Raw genomic sequence first — 18131 nt, 5'->3', positions numbered from 1 at the left:
GGGCCAAGGTGGGGAAGCCTTGGGACAAAAGGGGACGCTCCCGGCACCCACCACGCTCAGGAGCTGTGGGTAAACTGAGTCTAGGATCTGAACAATGAGGGGCTGGAAAGTTGTGGGGACACAGCTGCCGGGGGTGGGCCATGGGGAGGGGCTGGGTGGGCAGTGGACTGTTTTTGGGCGCTATGGGGGCGGGTCTGCTGGAGCTCCCCTTTCCTTATTCTCAGAATAAAATGTGCATTTTGGCATGAAAATGACCAGCCTGACCAACAAACCAAGAGTCCAGGCCCCAGCGCCTCCTCCTTCAGACCCGGGGGTCCCCAGCACCTCCTCCCTCAGACCCGGGGGTCCCCAGCGCCTCCTCCCTCAGACCCGGGGGTCCCCAGCGCCTCCTCCCTCAGACCCGGGGGTCCCCAGCGCCTCCCCCCTCAGACCGGGCAGTCGGGATAGCCCCCTCCCTGGGGAAGCTGGTGCCCAGCGCTGGGCTCCGGCAGCACCTTTGCCTCGGGGTGGGGCTCCTGAGTCACGGACCAGCTGGCGCCTGCTCTAGAAGAGGCCCTGCCCTTCCAAGGCCCAGGGGTGTGACAGCGGGGGTCCCCACCCCAGCCCGTGGGCCCCCACGTCCCACCACCTCCACAGCGCATCAAGGAACCTGGGCAGGAGTGATATATTTATTCTCAAGGTCACGGGTGGGGGGACTCAGAGGCCTGGCCGGGCCTGGGGCTGGGCTGGGGGCTGGGCTCGGGCTCGGGCCTGGGGCTGGGCTCCGGGCTGGCGTCCTCCTCCCGGGCCTCGTCCCACGGGAAGGTCGGCATCCCCCGCATCTGCTCGCGGTAGACTCGATCGAAGGCTTCGCTCTGCGCCACCGTGAAGTGGTTCTTCCAGTCACCGGAGACCCCTGGAGCGGGGAGGGACGTGGGGTGAGCATCACCCCCCACCCCGCACCCCACCTCCTGGCCTTTGCCTGAAACACAGTGCTCCCGCCACCCCTCCCTTCACCTGCATGTCGCCCCCTCTGCCACCTATGATGACTCTCCTCCAGTCACCTGGCCTGAGCCCTGGCACCATTCTCACCTCCTCCTGCCCCTGGATCCCCCGTGCCCCACAGCAGACCTCCTGCCAGTCCTCCCCTCACCCCCTCCCCTTAATTCCCCGTCTCACCCAGCATCCAACAGCCTTTACAGCCCTGTCACCTCCCTGCCAGGACAGGGCTTCCTCACCCCGGGCTCCCGCAACGCCCTACACCCCTCCATGACGGGGCTGCCTGGAGGGACCCCTCCCCTGCAGGCCCCTCATGCCAGGCTTCTTGGAGACCCTCACGCAAGCCAGCTCCCAGCTGTGTGCCCTGGGACCTCTCCGGGCTCCAGGCTTATCTCGTCACCAGGCGGCCATCTGGGGCCATGTGGGGTGTCACCCGTTACCTGGAAACCTGGGGCCAGTGGCACTTAGCAAGTGCTCGAGCCACATATTACAAGACACTCTCAGTGAAGTCCTGGGGGGTGTCTGAATAGCAACCCCCCGCTGTGTCCACGTGCTAATCCCAGAGCCTGTGAATATGTGACTTGCTGTGACCAAAAGGACTTTGCAGATGTGATTAAGCTAAAGACCCTGAGAGCAGGAGGTCATCCTGGGGTGTCCAGGTGGGCCCCATGTCACAGGGGGAGGCGGGAGAGCCAGAGTCAGAGACTAGAACACGCTTTGCTGCTGGCGTTGCAGATGGAGGAAGATGTCACGGCCACAAATGCGTGTGGCTCAAAAACTGAAAAGGCAGGGCAAGCGGTTCTCCTCGAGAGCCCCCCAGAAGGAACACATTCCTAGACACCTTGATTTTTGCCCAGTGAGACCGATTTCCAACTTCTGACCTCCAGAAGTGTAGGAGAACAAACGTGTGTTGTTTTGAGCCACAAAGTTGGTGGCGGTTTTTTTGTTTGTTTTTTTAGAGTCAGGATCTCACTATCTTGCCCAGTCTGGTCTCGAACTCCTGAATTCAAGTGATCATCCCTCCTCGGCCTCCCAAAGTGCTGGGATTACAGGCGTGAGCCACCGCGCCCGGCACTGTGGCGTTTTGTTACAGCAGGAACAGGAAACCAATATACTCCCACCCCCGCTCCGTAATGCAGCACTTGAACATTTCTGCAGTGAACATCAACGTGAAGGAAGATGCATGAAGACTCTAAATAGCCTCACGGCGGCTGGGATCTGGCTTTGGCAGGACACGTGGATGTTTTGCTCCCATTGGGAGCTCTCTGGAAGCAAATGGAAAGCCTGGGGTGGCAGGCACGTGTGCTGGGCCAGCGCTAAACCCTGTGCATGGCGTTAACCTGGGTCTACGGTGACCCTGTTCACCCCCATGTTACAGTTGGAGAAAATGAGGCACAGAGAGGGTAAGTAACTCGCCCAAGTCACACAGCAGGGACCTTGTGGGCTCCGCACCTTTCCGAAGGAAGGCCCCCTGGCGGTGGTCCAGCAGGCTGGGGGGCAGCAGCGTGTAGTTGGACATGGTGTTGGCCTTCATGGCCCCAAAGGTTGAGTGTGCCAGGACGGAGCCCAGCGCCTCCTCGCTTAGCGGCCGGCCCAGGAACTCGCAGACGCGCTCCACAGAGCCCCGGAGGTCCTGGGGACAGGGGAGAGGCGTCAGTGGGGGAGGGCCCCTGGCTGAGGAAGGAGCTTGGGACCCAGAGTCTGGGTGTCTGGGTCCCAACCGGGCGCTGACTGGGGGACTCTGCTTCTTCCCTCAGTTTTCCCACCTCCAGGCTGAGGGGTTGGGGAGGGTTCTGTGGGGGGGAGGGTAGGGGTGGGGGTGGGGGAGAGGCCAGTTCAGCACCTTGTTCGGGTTTGAAACAGGCCTTGGCCAGTCTGGACCTCAGACCTGGTCCTCCCCTGGGTCTCCGTCTCAGGGTATCTCCACCACTCACCCCATCACAGGGCCAGACTCCTGGGCCTGGCCTTCCCGCTCCTTGTCCCCCTCACCCCCTCACCCCTGTCAGTCATCAGTCCTGACCCTCCTGCCCTCGACTCCGTTTGCCATGTCCCCTCCTCTGTGTCCTCACAGCCCCAGCACTGGCTCAGGCCTCGTCCTCTCCATCCCGGACCTCGGTCCAGCCTCCTCCCCAGCCTCTCTGCCTCCAGCTCATCCCGCACCCCGAGCTGACCCTGCTCCTCCAGCTCCCAACTCTCCCATGGCTCCCTACTGCCCCGGGACAGAGTCCCAGCTCCCAGGCCTGGCTTTCAGACACAGGTGTGGTCTGGCTTTGGCATGGGACTGCCAGAAAGGCCCTTTGCCACTGCTGTAGCTCAAATATTGCCTCCCTCATGACAGTGACGGTTCAAGTCACTACAGATTGAGCACCTACTGTGTACCAAGCTCTGGCCCAAGTCCCACATGTAGATCTGTGTCTATCCTGCCATCAGCTTTGCAAGGGAAGTGTCATTATCCCATTGGGTAAATGGAGGCCCAGAGAGGGGAAGACACTTGTCCAAAGCCACACAGCCAGGGAGGCACTCAGGCTCAGGTCCCTGAAGCCCGCAGTCCTCCCCTCTACCTGGCTGCCGTCTGACATGCAGCACCCAGCAAGTCAGCCCCTCAGTCAGCTTCACCAACCCCACGGCCCTGATTTCCCAGGTCATTCCTGGTTTCATAATCTCCCATCCCGTTATCCTGCTGAACCACTGACGTGTCCCAGAAACTCTAACATGTGGGCGGCGCCTCACACCCAGGGGCTGCCCAGAAGCTCGGTTAGGCTGTGTGGCCCAGTTTTTGGTTTGGAGAATAAAGCTTGCTGGGAAATAGGGGGAGGAGTGATGCCGAAACCTTTTCCAGAGCTTTCTACCAAAAGAAATTTACCAGGGTGGAAAAAAAAAAAAACTATGAAGTTTGCAGCGAAGAGCTGTGTGCCTCGGGCAAATTATTGACCCTTAAGTTATACACCAAGAGTTTGCTCCTCTATAAAATAGGGGTAATAACATTAGGGAGAGCCATATAAAATGACCACTTTTGCAAATCAAAACTGGTTGAATATTGACATTTCATGGGGTTTAATTTTATATGCACCTCACCTGTTTGTACTTTGTGAGGATTAAATGAGGTGATCTGTGTCGGCATTTGGCAGCAAGTGCAGGCATTTGTTATGCTGGTTGTTATTACTAATCACACAGGCCTTCGCTTGGAACCTAATCACTCTTACTTTTTTTTTTTTTTTGAGACAGAGTGTCACTCTGTTGCCCGGGCTAGAGTGCTGTGGCATCAGCCTAGCTCACAGCAACCTCAAACTCCTGGGCTCAAGCGATCCTTCTGCCTCAGCCTCCCGAGTAGCTGGGACTACAGGCATGCGCCACCATGCCCAGCTAATTTTTCTATATATATAATTTTAGCTGTCCATATAATTTCTATTTTTGGTAGAGACGGGATCTCGCTCTTGCTCAGGCTGGTCTCGAACTCCTGACCCTGAGCAATCCACCTGCCTCGGCCTCCCAGAGTGCTAGGATTACAGGCGTGAGCCACCGTGCCTGGCCTAATCACTCTTACTTTACACACTATGCTAACATGTTGCTGTGCTTTTAAGGATGAGACTGTTGGGGGCCCCAAGAGGTTTTAAGAGGATTTTAACTGCTTTGTCTGATAACAAAGTCCAGAACTCTCTACTGCAAAAAGTACTCACAAAAAGAATACAGAAAATATGTGAAGTGAACAAGAAAGGACTATGGCCTGGCACGGTGGCTCACGCCTGTAATCCCAGCACTTTGGGAGGCCAAGGAGGGAGGATCACTTGACCAGGAGTTTGAGGCTGCAGTGAGCTATGACTGCACCACTAGACTCCAGCCTGGGCAACAGAGTGATACCCTGTGTCTAAAAAAAGAAGAAGAAGAAGGAAAGGAAAGGAAAGGAAAAAGGAAAAAGGAAAGGAAAAGAAAGGAAGAAAGAAAGAAAGGATAGAAAGGAAGGAAGGAAAGAAAAAAGGAACGTGTCTGAGGACACTGGTGAAGGGGCGGGTTTGGAAGCCTCCCTGGCTCTCAGCCTCTTGGAACAGACCTTGGTTAAGAACCTGGAATGGCTGGGCACGTTGACTGTGGAGGGTTCCTTCTAGAAGCCCAGCATCCTTCTTGTAGCTGAGCAAGGGCATGGCCATTCTTTAAGGCCCCTTGTTCCAGAACCTTCCCTGATGGCCCCAGTGAGAGGGAGTCCCTCTCCCCCACGCGCCGCCCCAGGGACGCTTGATGGGGTCCGGTGAGGATCCCAGTCTGACCTCAGAAGGCTGTTTCCTTCCGTGCTTCCCTCTGCTTTTCACATCACGACAGTCAGTCTTGCGTGATCGGACGCATCCTGTCACCTCCCCTGCTCAGAGCAGAGCCAGAGTCCTCAAGCAGCCCCGTCCTCTGTCCTCCTCTCCCGCCCTCCCCTTCCCTCACCCAGCTCTGGCCACACTGGTGTCTTTACTGTCCCCAGAACACGTCAAGGAAGAAAGCCACCCCAGGGCCTTGGCACTGGCTGTTCCCTCTTCCTGGGACACTTTCCCCCAGACATCTCCTCCTCTGGGTCTTTGCTCAAGTGTCACCTTTTCCGTGAGGCTTCGATGGACCACCCTATTTTAAGTGGTTACACACGTCCCTTGGCCCCCCCTCCCCACTTGCCTTCCCTCCTCAGCTCTTCCCCCAGCGCCCCCCGAGTACTTGGTGTGTCTGGCCACAGTCTGTCCCCGACTCGTGGGCTCGGGGACACTGTTCACTGCTGCACCCCAGTAGCTGGCGCTCGGGCAGCAGAGTGGTCCTTGCACCCACGGGAAGGGAAGAGGGCGGGGTGTGAGCAGGTGGCACTGGGGGCCGGGGGGCCCAGGTGGAGGTGGGCACTCACCTCTTGCAGCTCCTCGTAGGTGATGAACAGGAAGTTCTCTTTGCCCTGCATCCGAATCCAGCCCTTAATGTGGTCGAACCAGGAGCCAAACTGCACTGCAGGCGGAGGGCCAGGTGGGGTGAGGCCGAGCGCGGGGCCACCCCACCCCGCTGGGCTGGGGGGGGTCTAACTACCCCCCCCACACCCCAGGTCTGCCCTCAGAGCTGAATGCCCTCCCCCAAGCCCCCCACATCTCTGCCAAGTTCAAGGTCTCTCCCAACTGCCCCTCCCCTGGTTGCCCATCGTGGGTGGCCCTCGTCTGTCTGTCTGTCTGTCCAGTCCATCAGCAGTCTGGTCCCCCCGACACGCTTGAATTCCCCTCCAAACTCAGGGTCTCTGACAGGAGCAGAGAAGGGACATGTGGCCGAGGGACCCTGCCCTTCTTGGCATCTGGTGCCCGACGTCCGTGTCTTGTCTCTCCCTGTCTCTCTCTGTTTCTCTGTATCTATGTCTCTGTTGCTGTCTCTCTCCCTGTCTCTGTCTCTTGTTTACTCTGTGTCTCTCAGTCTCTGCCCCGATCTCTGTATCTCTCATGTCTTTCATCTTCTCTCTGTCTCTTGGTCTCCATCTCTCTCTTTCTCTGTCTCCTGCTGTCTCCACTACTCTTTTTTTCTTTTTCAGAGACAAAGTGTCACTATGTTGTCCAGGCTGGCCTTGAACTCCTGGGCTCAAGCGATCCTCCGGCCTCGGCCTCCCGAGTAGCTGGGACTACAGGCGTGAGCCACTGTGATCGGCTCCGTCACTCACTGTGTCTCTCTCCTTCTCCCTCCTCTGTCCCTCTGCCATCTGGGTCCTCCGGGGGCTCCTTCCCTGCAGGGCTTGGCTCGAACCCCACCCCTCCCACTTGGCTTTGTCCTTGTCCTCACCTTCGCCTTTGAGGAAGTCCCGCAGGAACTGGTCGGGCGTGCCGGGGTCCTTCAACTGCCCAGCAATCTTGGAGTAATGATAGAGGGAGACCACCACGTCTCGGGGGTTCCGGCCCAGGTAGATCACCTGCGTGTGGATGTTGGGGAGAGGGGAAAAGGTGTCAGACACAGGCAGGCCCCTGGCACCGGAGGCTGCCTGGCGTGACACCCCCACTTCTGACCCTGCAGCAGGAAGGACTCGAGGCAGACTTCCCAGAGGACTTCCCAGCTAACGGTAGCTCAGCTCAGCTCCTTTCATCCCAGAGGACCGAGGAGAGTTTACTCCAGCTACATTCTAGGAGGAGGGAGGGATTGTTTCTGGGCCAGGTGGAGGGACAGTTTGATTTCAGGGAGCAAAGAGGGGAGGAGGAAGGCATGGGATTCAGGACCGGGAGAGAAGAGAAGCGGGTCCCTCCTTCCATGCCCACAGCTGATGCCCCAACCTGCTCCTCAGCCTCCCAACAGGGCCCCAGCCAGCCCTGACCCTGCCCTCCTTGCCTACAGCCCTCTGTGGCTCCCCAGGGCCCCTGGACAGAGTCCCATGCCCTGGGCCTGGCATTCGAGGCCCTGATAACCCTGATTACTGGCCGAGATCTCTCTACCAGCTTCATATTCCACAGTCACCCCTCCACGTCCCCTCCACCCCCCCTTCAGACAGGTCCCTCCTACTCAGGAGGCTGAGGCAGGAGGATCGCTTGAGCCCAGGAGTTCGAGGCTGCAGTGAGCTATGATCGCACCACTGCACTCCAGCCTGGGCGACAGAGACTCTGTCTCTAATATAAATAAATAAATAAAATAAAAACCCTAGCCACCAAGGCTCGGGTGGGCTTCCCTGGCTGGCAATACTCCTGCACATTGTCACTCATCACTGCTGGGACAAGTCAGCGCTGCCCACGTGACTGCGCTGGGAGAGGACAGCTGGGAGCTGCTCCTGCTGTCTCCCGGGCCCTGCCCCGAGCCCCTCCCCTTAGCTGATTTTCGTCTGTAGCTTTTCTCTGTACTAAACAATAACTGTGAGGACAACAGCTTTGCTGAGCTCTGCGAGTCCTTCTAGCAAGGCCCGCGCCTGAGGTGGTCCTGGGACCTCCCGATCGCAGCCCCCTCTCTGCTGTGTCCACAGTCACTTTCTCAGCGGCCCCACCTGGTGTTCTGGTTTTAATTAGTGCACAACATACACGCCAGGGAATTGCAAATGGATGTGGCAGCCCAGGTCCCTCCCCTCGGTGCATGTCTGCGCCCCCCGGCAGCCTCTACCCTAACGCTGGACATCCAAGGGGCCGCTGCAGGCCCCCTGTCTTCCTCCTCAGCTTGTGCTTCCCTCTCTCAGGTGACAGTGGCCCAATCCTGACCATCGCTTCCGCCACAGCCTCAGAGTCACCCTGAGCTCATCCATTTCTCTCACACCCCTGTCCAATCTGTCAGCAAATCCTCCTGGTTCCACCTGCAAGTAGACCCCAGATCCAGCCCCTTCCCCTCACCTTGGTCCAGCCACTGTCACCTCCCACCTGACCGTGGCAGGTGCCTCCCTGCTCTGCTCTCACCCTGCCCATCTGTCCCCCATCTGGCAGCCCAGGGCACCTGGGAAACCTGAGCCAGCTCATGTCCCTCCTCTGCTCAGAGCCCTCCCGTGGCTCCCGACTCACTCAGATGAAAGCTGAAGTCCTCACTGGGGCCCAGGTGGCCCTGCACATTTGACCCCTCTGCCACCCCACCTCATCTCCACTCCTCTGCCCCCATCTCACCTAGCTCTGGCCACACCGGTCTCCCTGCTGCTCATCAGACACATCTTGCTCACCCCAGGGCCTTTGCATGGCTCTTCCCTCTGCCCAAAATACTCTTCCCCAGACACTTCATGGTCTTTACTCGCTGGGGTCTCCCCTGACCACCCTATTTATAATTGCAACTCCTCCACCGCAATTCTATCCCCAGCCCTCTCCTCCCTCCCGATGTAAATGTATCCCATCAGACAAACTAGATAGCTTTTTAAATCTATTCCATCTATTGCCCGCCTGATCCCCTTTAGAATGTGGGCTCACAAGGCCGGGCATTTCTGTGCTAGATCAGGGCCAGGCACCCAGTAGGTGCCCAATAAATAGGTGCTGAACGAATCAATGAGTTATGCCCCTCCCCCACCCCACCCCCACTCTCAGCCTCCCGCACCTTGGCCTTGGAGCTGAAGAAGGCCTTGGTGAAGATCTGGATGGGAAGGTGGGAGCTCATGAGGCGGGGGCTGGACTGGTCCGGGAGGCTGAAGGCGCCCATGATGGTCTCGCACCAGGGGGCCCGCTCCCAGATGGGCACCGAGCGGATCCAGGAGGGGTCCCCGTCCTTCAGGATTAAGCAGAGGATCTCGATCATCCAGGTGGTGCCTGTCGGGAGAAACCAGGCAGGTTCATCGGGAGTGGGAAGGGCCGAATGGGGCAATATGATCAGATCAGCCATGACGGCGTTTATTGAGCAATTTGCCACCTATTTTTATCTCACTGATTCGTCACAGCCAGCGTTGATTAACCTCATTTTCAGAGCAGGAAATTAAGCCTGAAAGAAACAAAATCCTTCATCCAAGGGGACAAAGCCAGGAAGTGGCGTGGTGCAGAGACTGGCTGGCTGTCCACGCGATCCCATTTCGTTTTTCTGCTGGGACTATGGCGAGACTACCTGTTCTTTTCTCCCCTGAAGCTACACGTGGGGCCGTGTGACTGCGTCTGGTCAAGAAGCGGAGGTGGTGGCGGAGATGTGCTGGCATTTCCAGGCCTGGCCCACAAACACATCCCACGTGACTCTCCACTCCCTCTCTGATCGCCTGGCTGCAGCAGAGACCCCTGGGCTGCTGGGGATGGCAGAGGACCAAACATGGAAAGGACCAAATGTCCGGGACTGAGTGGATGCCCCCCCCTTCCCCCCACCCTTCCTGCACCAGCTGGAGTTCACAGGAACAAGAAATAAACTATCGGGTTCAGCTGCTGAAATTCTGATGTTTATTTATTAGAGCAGCCAACACTCCTTTCATATATGGCAGAAGCTGGCATTGAATCCAGCAGTTTGGACATAAAATCTCAGCTCTTTTCATTGCCCCCTTTTGAGGGTAACCCTTTCCCTTCTGTGGGGAGCCACAGAACGTCACGGAAGAGACCTCATCAATTACCCAGTTCACAGGTTTGGATTCCAGGAGACCCCAGGCAAATCAGATGAGAAATAATGATGGTCACAATATTCTATTATTAGTATTCATTGCATTGTATTCTAACAACTATTTTATTCCAGTTATCAAATCATGACCTCTAGGCTCCAAATCCACTCTTTGCTCTGTTTTGTAGCCTGACCCTGTAAATATTTCTTCTTCGCCGCCTGGCTCGAGCTTGGTCAGTAGAGGGCGCCGGAGGAACACCGAATGGGGCTGGGTGTCGCTTCCTGGTTCTCATAGCCGCATGGACATCGGCAGCCCTGCGGCGGACACCTGTGACACTGGCCCCTCCCACAGTAAATTCTAGCAGCCTCTAGTGAAATTCTCAGTCATCCAGTGCGCCGCGGCCACACCCTCCCCGGTGAAATCCTGACCCAGGGAGGGGGCGGGGCTGGGGCAGGGGAGTCCCGCTTCCAAATTTATTCCTTCTCTGCGGTCTGCTTCAGCCCCGGGGGCAGTGGCTGCTCTTTATGTGAGCTATTTCTACGTTCTTTGGAGTTCTCTTTGCCCTTGCTAGTTTAAACTGCTGTTACTAGTTAATAAACGGGGTGTGTGTGTGTTAAAATATATATAAACATAAAATTTACCATTTTAACCAATTTTTTTTTTTTTTTTTTGAGACAGAGTCTCACTTTGTTGCCCAGGCTAGAGTGAGTGCCGTGGCGTCAGCCTAGCTCACAGCAACCTCAAACTCCTGAGCTCAAGGGATCCTCCTGTCTCAGCCTCCCGAGTAGCTGGGACTACAGGCATGCACCACCATGCCCGGCTAATTTTTTCTATATATATTTTTAGCTGTCCATATAATTTCTTTCTATTTTTAGTAGAGATGGGGTCTCGCTCTTGCTCCGGCTGGTCTCGAACTCCTGAGCTCAAACGATCCGCCCACCTCGGCCTCCCAGAGTGCTAGGATTACAGGCGTGAGCCACCGCGCCCGGCCCATTTTAACCAATTTTAAGTGTACAGTTCAGTGGCATTAAGGACATTCACATTGTTGTGCAACCCTCACCACGATCCATCTGCAAAGCTTTTTCATCTTCCCAAACTGAAACTCTCCCCACTCAGCGATTACTCCTCATTTCCCACCCCCTCCAACCCCCCGCAACCACCATCCTAATTTCTTTCCCTATGAACTTGGCTATTCCAGGTACTTCATATAAGCAGAATCGTACAGTATTTGGCTTTTTGTGTCTGGCTTATTTCACTTAGCATAATGTCTTCAAGGTTCATCCCTGTTGTAGCCTGTATCAGGATTTTCTTCCTTTTTGAGGCTGAATAATATTCCATTGTGTGGATACAGCACAATTTGTTTATCCATTCATTCATCAATGAACATTTAGGTTGTTTTTGCCTTTTGGCCATTGTGGATAATTTGGCTATAAACATTGGTGTACAAACATCTCCTACAATCCCTACTTTCAATTCTTTTCAGTGTATACTCAGAAGTAGAATTGCTGGGTTATATGGTAATTCTATGTTTAAATTTTTGAGGAACTGCCAAACTGTTTTCCATAGCAACTGTATTATTTTACATTTCCACCGACAGCACACAAGAGTTCCAATTTCTCCACATCCTTGCCAACACTTGTTATTTTCTAAGTAATAGCCACAGTAATGGCTATACGTAATTCTTTATATTAAACTTTTCCTATACAAATTAGTGTGATTTCAGTCTCCTCCGGCCCTGAATGAGAGCGCCCCCACGAGGTGGTTCAACAGAGGTGCCTGGCGTCTTCACAACCTATTCCCCCTCTTCTCATTGGTACTGGAATCCTTAAGGTTTAGCTGGGCACACTGACATCCAGACAGAAACTACATCCCCCAGGCTCCTTCGCAGCTGGTGAGATCATGTGACTGGCCTATGAGATGTGAGTGGAAGTAAATGCACCTTCTGGGATATGCCTTTTAAAGGAGCTGCTTGCCCTCCACTGTTTCTTTTCCCTTCACTGCTCGCAGGATTACAGAGGTGGTGTTCATAAAGAGAGCAACACCGTACTAGATGCCAGCAAGCTGCAAGGACGTTGCATCAATTACAACTACTTGGAACCGAGCCACCTGCATACCTGCATGGCCCACCTACATAGAAACTGTTATGAGAGAGAAAAATAAGCTTAGTTCTTGGGGTCTCTTTGTTACAGCAGCTTAACCTACCTAACTAATACAGGTAGGACCTATTGTCATCCGAGAGGAAACTAAGGAAATTAGAAATGAGGAAATTAAGGGCTTGGAGACATTCTAGGGCCTTTCCATGTTTTCTAAGAAGGCTGCAAGGATTTGAACCCCGCTAGGAATAACCGAGGAGACACGTGTTTCACCGTGAAATACTGCCTTGACAATCTTTAAGCATCACAAAAGATCCAAGCCTACATTAACGTCTCCAGTGATCACAGTCCACCCCATTAAAACCAAAATCAGAATGACGAGTCCAGAGATCTCAAATTAAAAAATCAACCAGGGCTGGGCGAGCTGGCTTATGCCTGTAATCCTAGCACTCTGAGAGGCCAAAGCGGGAGGATTGCTTGAGTTCAGGAGTTCGAGACCAGCCTGAGCAAGAGAGAGACCCTGTCTCTACAAACAATAGAAAAAATTAGCTGAGAGTGGTGGTGCATGCCTGTAGTCCCAGCTACTCAGGAGGCTGAGGCAGGAGGATCGCTTGAGCCCAGGAGTTTGAGGTTGCAGTGAGCTATAATGATGCCACTGCTCTCTACCTGGCGCAACTGGGCGAGACTCTGTCTCAAAAAAAAAAAAAAAGAAAAAGAAAAAGAAATCCTATTCATGATGCTTGTGATGATATGGGAAACAGGACAGGCCCTCTCATACCATACTGTCAAGAGGACAAGTTTCTACAACTTTTATGGAGGGAAATTTGGCCGTATCTATCCAAATCGCAAATGCACAGAAACTTTGGCCAAGCAGTTCGATATCTAGGAGTTTATCCTACAGATAAATTCATACACAGGCCAGTGATTCATGTACAATGTACAACATTGTGTATACAGTTCACATTGTATAAGGCAAAAGATTGGATTTTTTTTTTTTTTTTTTTTGAGACAAGAGCTCGCTCTGTTGCCCAGGCTAGAGTGCCATGGTGTGCTCATAGTTCGCTGCCCCTTCCAACTCCTGGGCTAAAGCCATCCTCCTGCCTCAGCCTCCAGAGTAGCTGGGACTACAGGCATGCGCCAACACACCTGGCTAAGTTTTTTTATGTTTTGTAGAGATGGAGTCTCACTATGCTGCCCAGGCTGGTCTCGAACTCCTGGGCTCAAGGACTTCTCCTGCCTCAGCCTCCCAAAGTGCTGGTGTTACAGGCGTGAGCCACTGCACCCAGCCACAAAAGATTGGAAATTACTAAATATTAACTAGGAAGGAACTGGTTAAACAAGAATTATTGTACATTCAATGTCATGAAATACTATGGAACTGTTAAAAAAAAAAAAACCAACAAACCCAGGAAGCCTTTTGTTTACAGTTCTAAGATGGGATGATGTCAAGGAAAAAGAAAACAAACAAAACCAAGATGCAGAATGGTGTGTATAAATGTTAACTTTTGAGGGAACAAAATTTAAAAAATTTATGTACGTTTTTGCCTATACATGCAAATTCTGGAAGGATACACAGGAGTTATGAGTGACTGCAGAAGGAGAGAGGATCTTTCGTTGTAAATCTTCTGTGCCTCTTGAATTTTAACTATGAATGCTTTTTTTTTTTTTTGAGACAGAGTCTCACTCTGCTGTGACCCCCGGGCAGAGTGCAGTGGCGTCATCATAGCTCACTGCAGCCTCCAACTCCTGGGCTCAAGTGATCCTCCTGCCTCAGCCTCCCTAAGAGCTGGGACTACAGGTGCAAGCCACCTCACCCACCCTGAATGGATTGCTTTTTAAGAGAAAAATGAATACATTTTAAATTTTAAAAAGAACCTGGAATAATTGGGCATCCATGTGTGAACAAAGAAAGAATCTGGATCTATACCCAATACCATATTTTAAAACTAGCTTAAAATGGATCATAGATTTAAATTTAAAATCTAAAATTATAAAACGTCTACAAGAAAACATAGAGGACATCTGTGTGACTAGGGGTCAGGCAAAGATTTCTTAGATACAGCATGAAAGCATGATCCATAAAAGAACAGACTGACAATTGGATTTCATCCGCATTAAAAACTTATGCTCTGAGAAGACATCGATAAGAGAATGAAAAGACACACCATTGACTGGGAGAAAATATTTGCAAAGTGAATATATGATCCAGGATTTGTACTGGTATTATATAATATAAAGAACTTTCAATGCTCAATGATAAGAAAACAAGGCAATTGAAAAGAGGAAAAACGGGCCAGTCGCGGTGGCTCACACCTGTAATCCTAGCACTCTGCGAGGCTGAGGTGGGAGGATCCCTTAAGCTAGGGAGTTCGAGGCCAGCCTGAGCAAGAGCAAGACTGTCTCTACTAAAAACAGGGAAAAAAATTAGCCGGGTGTGGTGGCATGCACCTGTGGTCCTAGCTACTGGGGAGGCTGAGGCAGGAGGATCGCTTGAGCCCAGGAGTTTGAGGTTGCTGTGAGCTAGGCTGATGCCATGGCACTCTGGCCCGGGTCACAGAGCGAGATTTCATCTCCAAAAAAGATAAATAAATAAATAAAAAGAGGAAAAAGGCCAGGCATGGTGGTACATGTCTGTGATCCCAGCTACTCAGGAGGCTGAGAAGGGAGGATTGCTTGAAGCCAGGAGTTCGAGACCAACCTGGGCAACATAGTGAGACCTCGCCTCTATTAAAAAGAAAAAAAAGGAAAACCATTTCAACAGACACTTTACCAAAGAATATATATGACGGCTGACGAGAACATGAAAAGAAGCTCAACATCATTATCCATTAGGGAAATGCAAATTAAAACCACAGTGACATACCAGTAGGCACCTATCAAAATAGCTTTAAAAAAAAAAAAAAACCAAGAAAACCCTGGCAGTGCTAAGCCCCGGGGAGGATGGGGAGCAACTGCGGCTCGCCTGCGCTGCGGGTGAGAATGCAGAACGGTGCAGCCACTGTGGAAAACAGTCTGGCAGTTTCTTATAAGGTTAAACATACACGCTTGCCAGCAACCCGGGCAACTGCACTTTCAAGTATTTACTCAAGGTAAATGAAAAAAGTACTTCCATGCATAGACTTGTACAAAAAGCTTCACCGCAGCTGTGTTCATACTCACCCTGGAACAAGCAGCTCAGAGTGGAAACAACACAAATGCCCTTCAGCAGATGAATGGAGAAACACGCCGTAGAGCCTCCATCTAATGCGATACCATTTAGCAATAAAAATACCTGCAACGGCTCGGATCAATCTAAGCGCGTTATGCTGAGTGAAAGCAGCTTGTTTCAAAAGCTACGTACAGTATGAGTCCATTTACGTGACATGCAGGGAAAACTACAGGGGCAGCACACACAGATCATTGGTTGCCAGGGGCTGGGGTTGACAATGACAGGCTGTGAGGGAACTGCAGGACGCGGTGACAAAACTGTTCTGCATCTTGATTGAGGTGGGGGTTACGTGACTATACGTGTTGACACTTATGGGACTCCAAGAGAATGGAAACATAGGTCCAAGCCAGGTGTGGTGGCGTGCGCCTATAGTCCCAGCTACTAGGGAGGCTGAGGCAGGAGGCTCGCCTGAACCCAGGAGTTGGAGGCTGCAGTGAGCTATGATGATGCCATTGCACTTCAGCCTGGGTGACAGAGCAAGACCCTGTCTCAAAAAAAAAAAAAAAAGGAAAAAAGAAAACATATGTCCACATAAGAGCTTGTAGGTGAATGTTCTTAGCAGCTTTATTCATAATAGCTCCAAAGTGGAAACAATCTAAACGTCTATCAACTTGTGAATAAAGAAAATATGGTCTAACCATACGCACCATGGGATATTATGGGGCCGTAGAAAGGAATGAAACTTTGATACAGGCTACAACGTGGATGAACCCTGAAAACATGATGCTGAGGGAAAGACACAAAAGGTCACATATTGTGTGACTCTAGTATATGAGATGTGCAGAACAGGCAAATTCACAGAGACAGAAAGTAGATCAGTGGTTGCCAGGGGCCAGGGGAGGGGACGTGAGGACTGGGAGTTCATGGCTTACAGGTGCGGGGTTTCTGACTGGAGTGATGAAAATGTTCGAAGATTGATGGTGGTCATGGACGCACAGCTCTGTGAACATGCCAAAGCCACTGGATTGTACACTTTAAATGGGTGAATTGTATGGTATGTAAATTATATCCCAAAACTGTTACCAAAAACAAAGCCCACATTGAACTCCATGCTAAAAAGGGTGAATGTAATATTTTGAAAATTTCCAAAAATATTTTGACAAAATATAAAGAAGTCAACTGGATTAACCCCATCATTTTAGAGAAGAGAAAGCTGAAGTCTATCTTTTCTCTCACTGAAATCTTCTAGAAGGTTCTCTCTCTCCCTCTGTTTGTTTGTTTTTTTTTTTTTGAGGTTTTTTTTTTTATTTTTTTTTTTTAGACAGGGTCTTGCTCTGTCTTCTGGGCTAGAGTGCTGTGGCATCATCATAGCTCACTGCAACCTCCAATTCCTGGGCTCAAGCGATCCTCCTGCCTCAGCCTCCCGAGTAGTTAGGGCTACAGGTGAGCACCACCATGCCCGGCTAATTTTTTCTATTTTTAGTAAAGACGGGGTCTCCTCTTGCTCAGGCTGATCTCAAACTCCTGACCTCAAGCTATCCTAGGATTACAAGCTTGAGCAACTGCACCGCACCGGGCCCACAGGGTTCTATTTGCTCTTTGAATAAATTTGCTGCAAAGCCTCACCTTGGCCCCAAAGGGACATTTCCCTCCATCCCTCCCTCCACCCTGGCTCACTGACCTACTCTTGCTCCCGAAAACTCACCACAGCTCTCTACCTCAGGGCCTTTGCACGGCTGTCCCTCTGTCTAGGGCACCCTAGTTCCTCCCCCATCACCACACAAACCCCTCTGCATCCTCAGCATGAACAGGGAACTTCTCCTCCTGCCCCAGACCCCATCTTGTCACCTACATTCAACTCGCCCTGCTGGGACCTTTCCTTGTTGGGACTCATCCTGACTCTAATTACTCAGTAATGTTGTGATCGTGTGTTTAAATAAAGACCGTCTACTGCAAGGAACTGACAGGCTTGCTCTTGGTCACCAAGGGTCAATAAGCAGCATTTAAATGACCAAATGGGGAAAATGAAGACCCTTCCCTCCCTCCTTCCTTCCTCCCCTCCTTCCTCCCTTCTTTTCCTCCTTCCCACCTCCCTTCCTCCCTCCCTCCCTTCCTTCCACAAATATTTATTAAATATTTATCATGCACCAGGCTTTGCTCTGGTCTCAAAGAATACAGCAGCTCTCGAGACAGACTGAAATATCTGCCCTTATGGGGCTCACATTCCCTGGGAAACCAAGGAATAAATCAACAAATAAAAATATGATACAGTGGCTGGAAGCAGTAAATGCTATGAAGAAAAGTAGAGGGTGAAGGGGACAGGGAGGGACAGGATCGGGGCACATTTCAGCCGGGAAGGCGGAAGTGTGGCGAGAGGAGGGAGGCGTGAGCCAGGCGGTACCTGGGGAAGGTGCTTCTGGGAGTGGGGGGCAAGATCACCCCGGCTCTGAACACACCCATGCCCCTTCCTCGTCCCTGTCTCCCCAGCGTACCCTTCTCATCTTCTGTTCCGCCCTGCCCAGGCCCCCAGCCCCCCAGGCCCCCAGCCCCCCAGGCCCCCAGGCCCCCAGTCCCCCAGGCCCCCAGCCCAGCAGGTACCTGACTTGGGGTAGGTGATGATGAAAATGTCGTCGTCTCGCACATCGGGGGCGTTCTCCGCTGAGCTGATGCTCTCGGGCGAGTACAGGCCGACGGGGAAGGGGATGTCTTTGTACCTGAAGTATTCACCTGGCAACTTCTGGCTAGAGGAGGGTGAGGGAGAGCAAGGAGGTGGGTGAGGGCCCCTCAAACCCTGGCAAGGGGCTTCCTCCCTCTGAGCCTCGCTGCCTCATCTGCAAAGTGGGGGTGGCTCACTGACCCCCACGACAACGCTCACAATCCTAAGGAGTGGCGATTATTATTATCCCCATTTTAGGGATGAAGAAAGGGAGGCACAGAGAGGTTGAGTGAGTTGCCCAAAGCCATACAGCGG

General features: G+C 52.6%; 1 protein-coding gene across 1 annotated transcript in view; it reads right to left on the bottom strand.

Moving 5' to 3' along the window:
* Positions 1-680: 680 nt before the first annotated feature.
* The window catches only part of SULT2B1 (sulfotransferase family 2B member 1), a 35643-nt gene continuing 18192 nt past the window's right edge, over positions 681-18131 (bottom strand). The window contains exons 2-7 of the mRNA XM_069456913.1: positions 17759-17901; positions 8950-9158; positions 6751-6877; positions 5846-5940; positions 2431-2611; positions 681-895 (exon numbers count right to left, since the gene is read on the bottom strand). Coding sequence (XP_069313014.1) covers positions 681-895; positions 2431-2611; positions 5846-5940; positions 6751-6877; positions 8950-9158; positions 17759-17901 — 970 coding nt within the window. The remainder of the gene's footprint in view (positions 896-2430; positions 2612-5845; positions 5941-6750; positions 6878-8949; positions 9159-17758; positions 17902-18131) is intronic.

The sequence above is a fragment of the Eulemur rufifrons genome, chromosome 24 (genome assembly GCF_041146395.1).
Source record: "Eulemur rufifrons isolate Redbay chromosome 24, OSU_ERuf_1, whole genome shotgun sequence".
In the NCBI taxonomy this organism is placed as follows: domain Eukaryota; kingdom Metazoa; phylum Chordata; class Mammalia; order Primates; family Lemuridae; genus Eulemur; species Eulemur rufifrons.
This window is presented reverse-complemented; position numbering and strand designations above follow the sequence as displayed.